The following is a 13,879-nucleotide window of genomic DNA, read 5'->3' on the forward strand; positions in this document are numbered from 1 at the left end:
CAGATTTGGGGTGCCATTTTATATTTTTCAAATATTTTTTTCTATTTACGCATGAATTTTGGCCATTTTTTTAAAATTCAAAAAATCAATTTTTAATGGTTGTATTGCTGTTTTAATCATGCCATATGATGTGTTAATCATAGTAGAATATGTTAATGTATATTTTACAGATTTTGGGTGTCATTTTATATATTTTTTATATTTTTTTCTATTTACGCATGAATTTTGGCCATTTTTTTAAATTTGAAAAATCAATTTTTAATGATTTTTTTGTTGTTTTAATCATGCCATATGATGTGTTAATCATAGTAGAACATGTTAATGTGCATTTTATAGATTTGGGGTGCCATTTTATAATTTTTTAATATTTTTTTCTATTTACGCATTAATTATGACCTTTTTTTTTTTAATTCGAAAAATAATTTTTTAACGATTGTTTTACTGTTTTAATCATGCCATGTGATGTGTTAATCATAGTAAAACATGTTAATGTATATTTTACAGATTTGGGTGTCATTTTATAATTTTTTTCTATTTTCAAATTAGTGACTTTATGTTTTTATTTGCTTATATTGGACAGGTTTTGCCTTGGAGCTTCTTAAGGTTTAATTAGAATATAAAATCATCTTTATTAACATAGGTCATATACTCATACTCATATCTAATTATCTAGTATCTACCTAAATCTAAAGAAATGTCTGGGTCTGGCCAACAACAAGTAAGTAATGATATTAGATGGCAACATTGTGAGAGGGTTGGTTGGACTGGCCCAACCAGACGCAGCATGATCAACTTCATGGTATATTACCACTTAGGAACTATATACCATAAGTTAATTGATGCCTCAGAGGCAATAAAAAATTCTACTTATATTAATGGACTAATGGATAAAGTCGTGAACGAGATTAGAGAGGAGAATATAGTGCAGATTGTGACAGATAATGAAGCAACATATAAGCTTGCAGGACATATGTTGATGGATAAGAGAAAACATCTTTTTTGATCACCATGTGCTGCCCATTGTATTGATCTTATATTGGAAGATATTGGGAAGAAGAAGAATGTTAAGGAAATGGTCGAAAGGGCAAGGGAAGTGACGACGTTTATTTACAACCATAATCAAGTAGTTGCAATAATGAGAAAGTTCACGAAAGGGCGAGAGTTGTTGAGGCCTGTGGCGACTAGATTCGCAACAAACTTTATAGCATTAGAGAGTTTATTCCAACATATGGAAGAGTTGAGTGAGATGTTCGCTTCCCGAGAATGGCTCAACACAAAACATGGGAAGAAGACATCAGGGACACCGGTCGAAGTTGCGAACACCATACGGGACAACAAATATTGGAAGAAGGTTAAGGCGATCCTAAAGGTGATAGAGCCACTAATGAGGGTACTTCGTCTTATTGAATCCGATGAAGCACTACCATGGGCTTCCTATATGATGCCATTGATAATGCAAAGTTTGCAATTCAACGTGATTGTAGAAGTTGAGAAACTTATTGGAAGATGATCGACAAGAGATGAACAAAACAACTCCATCACGATCTTCATGTAGCAGGTTACTACCTAAATCATAGGTATAAATATGCTCAATCATTTGTTACGGATGATGAAGTTCTTGTCGGGCTAAAAAATGTGATAAAGAGATTAGAACCTGACTTAGATCTGCAAATAAAGGCATTAAATGAATTAGATACATTTGAAAATCACCTTCGTAGCTTTGGAGATGCTCTTGCACAGCATGCAGTATTTAGATTACAACCGGTCGAATGGTGGATTAATTTCGGAGAGAGTACAAAGGCTCTCCAAAAAATTGCAGTAAAAGTTTTAATCCAGACAACATCTTCCTCTAGCTGCAAAAGGAATTAGAGTTGTTTTGCGCTCATTCATTCAAGAATAGGAATAGATTGCAGACTAGAACATTAGATAGACTTGTCTTCATGCACTACAATATAAAACTAAGAATGCGACAACATCATAGGAGCATTACAGCTGCTAATGACGGAGACTACTGTCCAATAAACTTGGACAATATTTATGATGAGGATGACCCACTTCTACCTTGATTGGAAATAAGGGAAAAGCAAATTAAAGAAGATAGTGAAGAATTGAAAATTGATGACCCAGAAATACGCAGAGCCCAACAAGAGAGTCGTGCAGATGTGTTGGACCCAGTAAGAGGGGCAGCGTTTATGCCATGTACGGATACGACTCAAGATCAACAAAAGAGTACGAGCAGTGGTAGCGTGACCGTGTCGGATGATGACGATGACCTCCCTGCCCCTGGTGCTGGCGCTTCTGGTGTTACTCAGCACCCTACATAGCGGTCTACAGATCACGATGTCGATGAACATCGACGAGGTGGTACACGAGGTCGGACTTATGAGTGTACCGAGTCACGATACAGCCAGCAGGAGGTGGGTACATCTACTGGTGCACCGGGTCCGGGAGATCCGGAACATCAGCAGGCTCATGGTCTTGGTTATTATGATGGATATTCTTATGGTCAATTGAATTATGATGGTTATACTGAGCTTGTTCCATCACATTCATGTTGGAGTAGCCCTCCCGATCAATATCCATATGATTATAGATATCCAGATCCAAATTCAAGTTACTCATCACAGCAGATGCACTCTCAATCTCAAGATTCTCAACAGCTTGAGTGTGGGCACTAGTATGGCTATTCGACGGGCACTGGTGGATATCCTTACTCCGGGTCAGAGTCGTTGCCTAGTCAGGATCAGTCATCCTCTAGTTTCGTTGATCTAGTATTTCCTTCTAGCACTGGATATTATGGATATGCAGCACCTACACCTATTGGACAGCCTCAGCCTGATGGTGACGATGACGATGATGTGGAGGTCGAGCAACCACAAAAAAATAAATTTTCATTTTGGTGGTGACTTGTGATTGTGAGTATATATTTGTGTTAAGTATTTGCAGTAGACAGCTCACAACAGTATTATTGCAAGAAGCCATGCACACACTTGACCCTGTCGAACTTGTATTTAAAATAGCTCCCCTGACAACCAATCAAGTAATCCTTAATCAAGTTGCAGGGGAGTATATCAGACACTACTAATTATTATTTTTTTAATATTCTTGACTTGAGGATGACAGGTCATAGACAGGAATCACACTATCACAATCACGTGCACACTGCACAGGTATGTTTGAGAAATTCCTCAAAAATAATTGCAAACACCTAATGTAAGATATTTTCATTTTACATTCATTTTAATATATCTATCATTGATAGTAGATAGTTAGAAAATTAAATATATGAATTTTGTAGTCAAATTCAGGTTATCTGGTTCATAAATTCATCAGACAGTCCGATACAACTTCTCACCAAAGAGTGGACCGTTACACCACCATAAACATGTTCCAATTTTTAAATGAATGCATATTTGGAATGCTTAGAATATTCTGGATTTAATCCATATTTTTTCATATTTTTTTGGTAAAAAAAAATTTACGCCGTTACAGGCCGTTACACCCCCGTATCACCGTTACGCCCCCGTATCCGTATCGATTTTGGAGGACACCGTTACGCCAACCGATACCGATATAGGACACCTTGATATAGGTATAAAGCCAGGCTGGTAGCGAAGGATTATGCTTAGAAGGAAGATGTCGACTTTAGTGAGATTTTCACTCCAGTGGTAAAGCAACTATCTATCATATTTGTATTAGCGTTGATTGCCCAATACAATCTGAAAATAGAATAGTTAGATGCGAAAACTGCATTTGTACATGGAGAACTAGAAGAGCATATCTAAATGAAGCAACTTGAAGGGTTCAAGGTGCAGAAAAATGAGAATATAGTTTACAAGTTAACAAAGTCATTGTACAGCCTGAAACAATCGTCTAAGCAGTGATACAAGAAATTTGGCCATGTTGAGTTAGCGGTTTATCATAAGCGAATTCGATCATTATGTCTATTTTATATCACTAAGTGACAGAGAATTCATTATTCTGGTGTTGTATGTTGATGATATGCTTATTACCAACCATATCATGTTTGAAATCAACATATTGAAGGCTCAATTATACAGGGCATTTGAGATGAAAAATATGATGTGTAAAGAAGATTCTCAGCATTGATATGCACAGAGACAACAAAATGAGCAGGCTATGGTTGTCTTAAGAAGAGTATCTTGAGAAGGTTTTAGTCAAGTTTTGACTGGAAAGGCTAAACCGGTTAGCACATCCCACATTACTCACTTTCAGCTCTCTTCGGAGCAATGTCCTACATCATATGAAAAAAAGCGGTATATGTCTCATGTGCCCTACTCAAGCGTGGTTGACAGTCTTATATATGTCATGGTCTGCACTAGACTGGATATTTCACATGCAGTTGGTATTGTGAGCAGATATATATATCAAACCCCAACAACCAACATTGGGAAGTAGTGAAATAGTTACTTTGTTATATACGAGGTACGACGAACTGTGTCTTGACATTTAAAAATTTTGAAAAAAAATTTGTACGCTATGTGGATGTGGATTATGCAAGAAATGTGGATAATAGAATATCGATTTTTGGTTACTCGTTTGTGTTAGCGGGTGGAGCTATCAGTTGGATGTCGAAGCTTCAGTTTGTGGTGGCACTTTTCACAAATGAAGTTGAATACATGGCAATGATGGAAGTATTTAAGGAAGTTGTTTGGTTGAAAGAGATGATGTATGAGTTCGGCCTTTAGCAGAAAGTTATGTTTATGCACTATGACAACAAGAGCGTTATCAATTTGACGAAAAACTCGCTGTATCATTTCTAGACTAAACACATTAATGTTTGTCATCATTTTATCCAGCATATGCTAAAGGAAAGTAATGTTACTCTTGAGAAGATTCACACTAGCAAGAATCCAGCAAACATAAGAACAAAAGTTGTTCCTGCAGAGAAATTCAAGTTTTGCTCGACTTCTCTAGGCTTGGCAAAGAAGAAATGAAAACGAAGTGTGCACAAGAAGCAATGATGACATTATTATGAAGATGATTAGAGATGGTGATAGCAACTTAAAGCTATAATATAGCTAGAGGATTAAAGATGCGGTGGAGATTGTTGATCGAGTGTCTTTAATCTGGTGCAGCTTTCTTTCTCGGTTTAATTGAGGTATATTTCGGTGGATCGTTGCAAGTTATGATGTGTTCGGTCAACCAAAGCAAGCTATGAAATTTTCGGTCAACTGAACGGGCACGCAAGTGCGAGTTTTGTTTCCTAATTCTGTATGATAGTATATAAGTACGTCCATAGATGCAATTAGAGTAACGCTAGAGACGTTCTATAGGCTGGCATGAATTTTCTAGGGTTTGAAAGAAAAAGCTAGGCTTTCTACTGTAAGTTGTTCCATCTTTTATATTCTTTTGATTATAGTAGATTGATTGTCGCTTTCTGCTATGGGTTTTTTTCCTGTAAGAATTTTTCACGTAATATTTTAATGTTTTCTATGTTTGCTTGTTCTTTTTCTTTCTCTATTATGCGTTTGATTTTGTCTAAGATTACTTCCGCACCCCTTAAGGGGTGTTAGCGCCCAACAGTCATAAGTTTCCGAAGAAAGGCATCAGAAGAGAAAAGAGAAGCTGATAAGTACATTATTAACCAAACATACTTATCTACTTGATAAGTAGAAACTAGGATAAGCTACTTCAGGCATAAGTAACTTACTATCCAAACGTGCCATTAGTGTGATTTTTGCATATTGCATTTGAAATGAATGCCGCACCAAGTGGACAGTTCAAACCGTTGATTGACTGTTGAACAGTCCTAGTGAGCTCGACTGCTTGGTAAGTTACCATCTAGTCGATCAAACATGAAACATACTCAAATCAATATCCGGAAGAGAATGTGGGTTAACTCAAAGAGTGAACTCGACTTGATTTTTAACAATGAAACTAGGAAGAATGGATAACTAATAATAGATATTCAGTGTAGCATAACTTAAAAAAAAATTGCCAACTAAATCATGAGGAGTGGCACACTTCTTTCTAGTAGATGTTGCTGATTCACCTCTATGAGGTTGAGGGTTTGAATTTTGCAACCTACAGTCACTACAGTCACCTTTTTATATTAAAAACCATATTACCCAACGAGTGACTCATTAACATAGTGTCAAGTGGCAGTTCTGCTAGTTTCTTTTTTTCGATTTTTGTCACTGAGTTTTAGAACTACAATATGAAATGAGTCAGCCTGCCCGTCTGGTAGAATGGTCTTGCTCTTCATCCAAGATGCTTCGAAGTCTAAGGAGTTGCATGGTGTTTGTTCAATAGATATTTCGAAGTCTAAGGAGTTGATTGGTGTTTGTTCAATGGATATAGTAATACTTCTGCTATATGCTGCCAAACGTATAGATTTTATCTGACTAACTACCCTTAAAATCAGAGTATAAAAACAGAAAACTCAACTCGACTCGAAAGTTCTTACAAGTATTTTAGTTATATTTAATATTTAAAAAAGACAAAAGAGTACATAAATTGAGTTTCATGGAATTTTTCTGAATTTTTTGACGAGTTCTAGCCGAGTCATGACCAAAACCAGTTCTTCTCAGAAGAATCGACTCAGGTGGGTCAGGTATAGAGTTTTCTCGAGTTTTTTAACTACTCCAAAGACAATAAACAGGATTGAAACTAAAAGGCTACTGTCAGTAGACAAAAATCACAAATGTTTCTAAACACAGCACATCTCTAATATAATAAACAATGAGCGTCTAAAAAATGTTCATGGCCACACTCCTGTGTTAGTTCTTCGGAAGCGGATTGCGTCCGATCCGGCTAGATCTGTGTGGGGCCCACCGTGATGTATCTATTTATCCACGCCGTCCATCTCTTTTCTCAGATCATTAAGTTATGAACCCAAAAATGAAGCAGATCCAATGCCCAAGTGGACCATACCAAATGGTAAGCTTGGATTGTATTAAATGCACAAAGCATTAAATGCAAGAGTCATCTCTCGCGTAGTTCACTAGAGCATTGGATCTGCCTCATTTTTGGGCTCATACGTTAACATATTCTGAGAAAAGGGATGGACGGCGTGGATAAACAGATACATCACAGTGGAGCCCCACACAGATCTGGCCAGTCCTTGCTAGGGCGGGGTCGATCACAATCCACTTCCTAGTTTTCACCATTTAAAATGTAGCACCATTGTCCATCTATCCAGACCATACATATTGTGGATCCCGTTGTTGATGAAGCATATGTCTACAATCACGCTGATCAAGCAATGCTAGCCATCCAATTAATTCATATCAAATGGATGGTTGAAAGGGAATCAGATGGTTAATTTTACCTTCTCAGTGCAAATTTTTGGTTATGGTCCATTCACAGTTCAGTCAGCTATTTGGACGGTCTGGATTACCTTACAACTACGCCTTGTGCAGGTGTAGAAGGTGACTGACAAACTTTCTAAATGCTGCAAAATTAGCATAGGAGTACAGCCCACTACAACCACATAAACAAAAATGCTGGAAAACAAGATAGAGGTTTGCTCAATCCATATGCGTGCGGAACCCTTCATATCCACATGCAGCTCATGTGCCAAAATTCTAAAACGTGTGAGAGATCTGAGCTTTCCATCAGGTGGACACACTGTTTATATCTTCTGGCCAAAAAGATCAGATCATTCGGATCCTCGGATGGACTACAGCATATACCAAAACGTATGGATGGATGGCATAAATTGGTTTAACCATCAGTTTACTTTGTACATTGTGGGCTACTTTAGCAGTAAAACTGTCCAATTTTAGGTGCAAAAGATCTGAACATCATTTCCAACCATATGGAAAGCTCAGATCATACACACGTGCTTCAAAATTAGCACAGGTGTGCATGCGTGTAGAATTAGCAACCTCTATAAGATAATAACATATGTCATTACTCTTTTGCACAGCTGCCTGAAATAATAAGAATGCCAGGTTAGTTGGGGAATGATCACATCCGTTCACACAAGATTGGAGATTATATAGGGCACATCACCACATTTGCATGGAATCCAAAACATTCATCAGGTGTGGCGCCTCAACTTTGCCGTTCACTACAAAAGGTAGGTCCGTCCAAAACCCGTGCCCATCGCCACATGGAACAATGCAAAATCAGGACTAAAACCCCAGAAATTCAGGTTATGTGGCCGACCTGAGTTATGAGATGCCCTGATTTTCGGGTTGTCACTTCATCTAGGTGGGGCATGTCTGATGAATGGACTGGATGCCATATAAATAGAAATTTGTGTACCACACAAGAGCTGAAATTTTCTATGGTAGGCATCCTCCTCTCCATCGCTTCCCATTGTTCACTGTGGTGCTGGCCACCTGAGTTTTTTTTTTTTTTTTGGAATCTGGGCCTAACATGGTAGGGCGCATCCGATGGATGGGTCGGATGACATGGATACATCACACAGTGGGTCCCACAGAACCCGAGTGTATGGTAGAATTGGGCAAAGAAACCATTACTTGGATGGTTTGATCATGTGCTCTAACCCTTCTTCTTAATGTTTCTCTCTCTTCTGCCCTTTTTGAGTCCAATGTATATCGAAACCGACGAGCCGCATTTAGAGCCAACGTTGCTTTCTGTAGAAACAAAGAGCCCACATGAGATGATAATAATAATGAGAGAGAGAGAGAGAGAGAGAGAGCACTATCAGTTACAGTGCTACTAGTTGAATCAGTTCAGTTCCACTGTCCAATCAATAGATCTAAACTGTCCATTAATTCCAGAACACATTTCTGAGGTTAATTACCATGCAAACATAACACTGATCAGATGATCCAATCATCCTTGATTTGGCCTTATTTTCCATAGACATCCTTTTGCTAAGCCAGGGATTGGATGGTTACGATTGCCTAACAAAAGTGATTCTTAAGAATCGTAAGCAATCCATGATGTTCTCTAAAAAATAGATGGATCAACTTATTGATAAGATCTATTTTTGTATAAATAATACATTTTCAGAAGTAAGCTTTAGAGTCGCATTTTCCTTGCCAACAACAATTGCCTTGGACAAAGTTCTCATAAAAATGTTACTAACATCCTCTGCATCCTCGCAAGAATAAAAGGTCTTTCGGTAGTAGCAAATGTGCTTAGTAGTTCCTCAATATATCCACCACTCATGTATATTAAAGCAATGGATGCTTCAATAATGACCCCCACAAACTCTTTTAAAATGTGAGCATGATCTTTTTCCTTCTAATTATCTTTACGAAATCTACATTCTTTGCAAAATGTTCATTTTTTCATACATAACACCCATCGCTATTCTTATTATTTTTGTTAATTCTTTTGTTCCTTTGATCATGTGAATACTTTTTTCTTTGGTAGACCAAACCTTCAGTTGTCTTGCCCTTCTCGATTATTCTTGGCGAGGTGGGCTTTAGTTACGGATTATAATTCCAGTACATGTTTATCACAGTTTCTTGCCTCTTCTTCAATCCATATATAAGGATGAGGTCATCCAAACTCATATCATTTATCTCATGTTTCGGAATATTTTTATACTCCTTCAAGATGATGAAAGTTTTTCAATTATTACAGTAGTTTGAAAAGCCTCATCAATCACCATATTTTCATAAGAGACTTTACAAGTTATCTTCTGTAAATCATGTACCTAATCTACTACAAACTTATCATAAGACATTTTAAAATCAATATAGCAACTGACTATATATTTCTTCATTCTACCATCATATGTTCAACAAAACTTCTTTTTGAGATGATCCAACAAATCCTTCGTTGCCGAGAGTGACAATACATATCATAGTTATCATTAGTTACCGCATTAAAATGTAGTTTCGACACAAATAATCATCATTCTTCCAATTAGATTGTTCAAAAGATGTCGTTTGTTCATTTGCCTGAAGGGATGAGGCAGGATTCTTGATTACGTGTATTAGCTTAAGGGTTGTGAAATAAAACTTTATTTTTTACTGTCACTTTTTGAAGTTCTTCTCGTCAAAGATCTCAATTCTAGGATTCTCAGAGATGGATATCATAGTATTCGAGACTTTGAGAAGAATCTGTTCTAAAATACAGAGATAAAGAATAAAATTGAAAAATCATAAACTAAAAATTGAAAGAATATTCCGAAGAGCTGAGGCATGTTACACCCGATGTCTTAAAGACATATTTTCCTTTACAAGGAAGATTCCTGATGCATTGGGTTAAAGCAAAGTTTGCACTGGGATACAACAACTCTCCTTCAAAATCAACGGCTTCAATTAGATGCACACATAATTTCAACCACACGAACCCAAACCTACTCATTCTAATTTTCCCAAAGAGAAATTGTGGATAGAAGACCCATAGGAAAAATCAGAGATAGGAGAGGAGATAGGATTTTTCAGATGGAAACACAAAGGACAGGAAAAATCAGAGATAGGAGAGGTAATAGAATTTTTCGGATGAAAACACAACGGACAGGAAAAATCATAGATATGAGAGGAAATAGAATTTTTCATTTGGAAACGCAGGGGAGATGGAAGCCTTTATAAAGAAGAAGGTAGTCATTAGGGCTTGAGGCGAGCTCATTAATTATTGAATCGATGCATGACAACTCTTTATCCACAGGTGCATGACTTGCATGACTCGTGCATCAAAAGAAAAAATAAAAGTATCCGATCAAAGACACCACACCACACTCCACTGCGCCAACCCTGGCCGCGTCTCGCATGCATGTAAGGTTGCATCCAAGGTATACTTTCGTTTTCGAGTACAAATTATTAAGGCTTCTAATATAAGAACTTAATACATAAGGCGTGAAACTAAACCATAAAGAGAGAGCAAAAATTCAAATCTTGGAAAAGTATTATTTAAATTTATTTTTTCTAACAGTACACACGTGTGGGCTTATCAACGCCGGTTAATCGTCTCGGAAAAATCAGGATTCTCGAGGATATCTAGCGATGCAATGCATGAGCACTGTTGGATAACGTACCCTCCATTTCTTGAGATGCTCGATCGGCGCATACTTGGGAGGAATGGTGAAGACGTCCGTCTTGCTGCAGTCCGAGACCGGGTCGTTGGGGGCCGATGTTGTCACCTCGCACAGATCGTCGTCGATCGGCATCCTCACATCGTCTGCAGCCACACGCATACTATGAGAGCTCATGGCCGGAATCCCGATGCACCGGTCCGTTGTACTCGGCCAGAAAAGGCGAATTTTTCAAGACTCTACAACAGCGAAGAAGCAATGTCGGTGTGATTTGGGGAATTGACGATAGCGGAGGGGGGGAAGATGGGTTTCGTTGAAGCGGAGGAGTTGGAAACCGCTTCTACTGAGTGGTTTGGAAGGGACTTTGAGCGGGTTTAGGGTTTCAGAGCGGTTTCGGAATGGCGCAGCTCGGGTATTTGTTCCGGTCGAAGCTCAGTGCGGGGTTCCACGATGAGAAAATGGCTTGACGGAGAAGAAGCTTCGTTTCTAATGTACGGAAGTCGGTGTTTACAAGAGGATGAAAGGCTATTTTTGGCATAAAATATTTGCGTTTTACGCTTCGAGAAGTCTCTTCTACAATCGGAGTCCAGATCCTCTGTTTGCCGAGAGCATGACTTTTCTGCTTACTGTATCGTCTTTGGTCAATGCCAGTCAGCAATGACGGTGTGTAATGATATCGTCCAATTGGATTGCAACAACCACTATTATCCGCATGACGCAAACAGATGATCCGTACTCAACCGAGAAATGCTCACACTCAACTAGTTGACAATTAAAATTGGACAAACACCTACTTTTATTTTCATATAATGCCTCTTTACGAGAGGATACATGACATCAAGTTTTATACAGATACTATGGAAATACGTGTCACATATCTAATCCCTTTATCAAATAAGGAATATTATTTTAATTTTATTTGTAAAAATTTATTAAATGATCTTAATCACTTAAGCCACACATGCAAGTTGAATTTAAACTGTTGGACTAAATTTCTAACGATCCACTTTTCTTATAGAAGAAGATCATAATATTAATTACAGAAAAATAATAATTTTATATGCTTCACGTGTTTATAAGGGACCATAACTATTTTAAGGATCGAATTACACATATGACACATTGACCAAACAAATTACAGCCATTCAACTTATCTGAATATTCTATTTTCTTTTAAAACAAGCTTTCTTGTCCTCTTATCTCCCTAGCTCCATTTAATCCCTCCATCAGTTATTGACGATCTCTCTCCCCATGTTGTTGGAAACGGAAACTTCTCCGGCTAACTGAAAGGTAGGTGGGACTAACCGCAATGTGATAAATTTAACCTGCCCATCAGTTTTTCTATATCATGTTACCACATAGACCAAACAATGATATAAATCCACCATTGAAACATTCAAGCAACCACAAAAGTTTTGTATCATGCTAATGTTTTTAAAATTCTAGTTTATCAAAGATTCCTCGTTTCAACGCGCTAGGGTCTTCATATCGATCCCTAGTAGGGGTGGGTAACAGGGAAGTGTGAACTGACAATGGAGTGTACTAACAAGCTAACTATATATATATATATATATATATATATATATATATATATATATATATATATATATATAGTCCCAGTCTCCTGCACATGGTACTGCATGAGATATTTTACGCACCAACCAACATAAGTAAAAAGGATGGGCTGAGATTAGGCCCCACCATGATGCATTCATGAAATTCACCCCAATCATTAGGTTTGTGATAGAAATTTAGTAGTATATCTTAAAAATTAGATAGATTCGTGATTCATATCGATCACACCAAGTGAAACCGTTTGGATAGTTGTCATCCCCTTCACTGTTTTTGCTCATGTGGCCCATCAACATTATAAATGTGGCCGATCTTTTATCCCAAAGACTAAATTATTGTCACATATACCTTATGGATGGAGCGGATTCAAATAAACATCAAGGTATGCCAACCCCTAGCCGACTTAGTAGTGGTTGGGATGCGTTTGAGACGTGGATTGCATGCCAACCCCTAGCCGACTTAGTAGTGGTTGGGATGCGTTTGAGACGTGGATTGCATGCCAACCCTGTCAATAACTAACAACCTTGCTACTATTGGTTGGTGCTAGTAGGCCAAACGATCATGTATATATTTAATCCAAGCTGTCCATCCATTTTTCTAACTCAAATTATGGTATGATCCCAAAAATGCATAAGATCCAAATTTAAAGTGGACCACACCACATGAAAATAGTGGTGATTAAACGGATTAAACGCCTATCATTAAAAATTTTTAGGTATAGTTTATCTGCCATCCAACCTATTGATTAGGTCATAGAGACTTGGATGAAGGAAAAATACAAATATTAGTTAGCTTGACCCAAAGCTTACTTTGGCCCAAAGAATTTTTAATGGTGGGCTTTCTAGCAATCTTTCTTGTGGCATGGTCCACTTGATATTTGGATCTGACTCATTTTTTTGGAACATGTCATACATTCAGGTGGAAAAATAGATGGACGGCTTGGATTAAACACATACACCATTGTTGGGCCAACTAGCACCAACCAGCTGTTAGGTGGCTGATGGTCGTCATGGCATCTAATCCACAACCTAAGACAACGTGGGCCCACCTTGACATGTATGTAAAATCCACTCCAACCATAATGAGTCAATATGATAATTTAAGGGTATTGATCCAACATCAGCCACATTTATAATTCTAATGGGCTACATGAGTGGAAACTGTTTAAGGAACACCCACTATCAAAATCACTTCACTTGGTGTGATCAACATAAATCAAGTATGAGTGTAATGTTTGGTCTCCATGAATTAACCTCTACAAGGCAATTAATGGATGTAATGGATTTGAGCCCTGTAAAAATTCAAAGGTAGGCTTTTCCTCTCTTACTGTTTTCTATTTTGTGGCCAGTTAAATCACAAATCAACCATATTGTTTTCATC

The 13,879-nt window shown here is 37.7% G+C and overlaps 1 protein-coding gene across 1 annotated transcript; it reads right to left on the bottom strand.

The window, feature by feature from the left end:
• Positions 1–7,769: 7,769 nt before the first annotated feature.
• LOC131217659 (uncharacterized) lies at positions 7,770–11,355 on the bottom strand. Its single transcript, XM_058212607.1, has 3 exons — positions 10,931–11,355; positions 8,481–8,570; positions 7,770–7,898 (listed from the first exon to the last, which is right to left on the bottom strand). Exons 1-3 carry the CDS (start codon positions 11,102–11,104, stop codon positions 7,770–7,772), a joined length of 393 nt encoding a protein of 130 aa, XP_058068590.1. The 5' UTR covers positions 11,105–11,355.
• Between the last annotated feature and the right edge of the window lie 2,524 nt (positions 11,356–13,879).

The sequence above is a fragment of the Magnolia sinica genome, chromosome 10, assembly GCF_029962835.1.
Source record: "Magnolia sinica isolate HGM2019 chromosome 10, MsV1, whole genome shotgun sequence".
Taxonomy (NCBI): domain Eukaryota; kingdom Viridiplantae; phylum Streptophyta; class Magnoliopsida; order Magnoliales; family Magnoliaceae; genus Magnolia; species Magnolia sinica.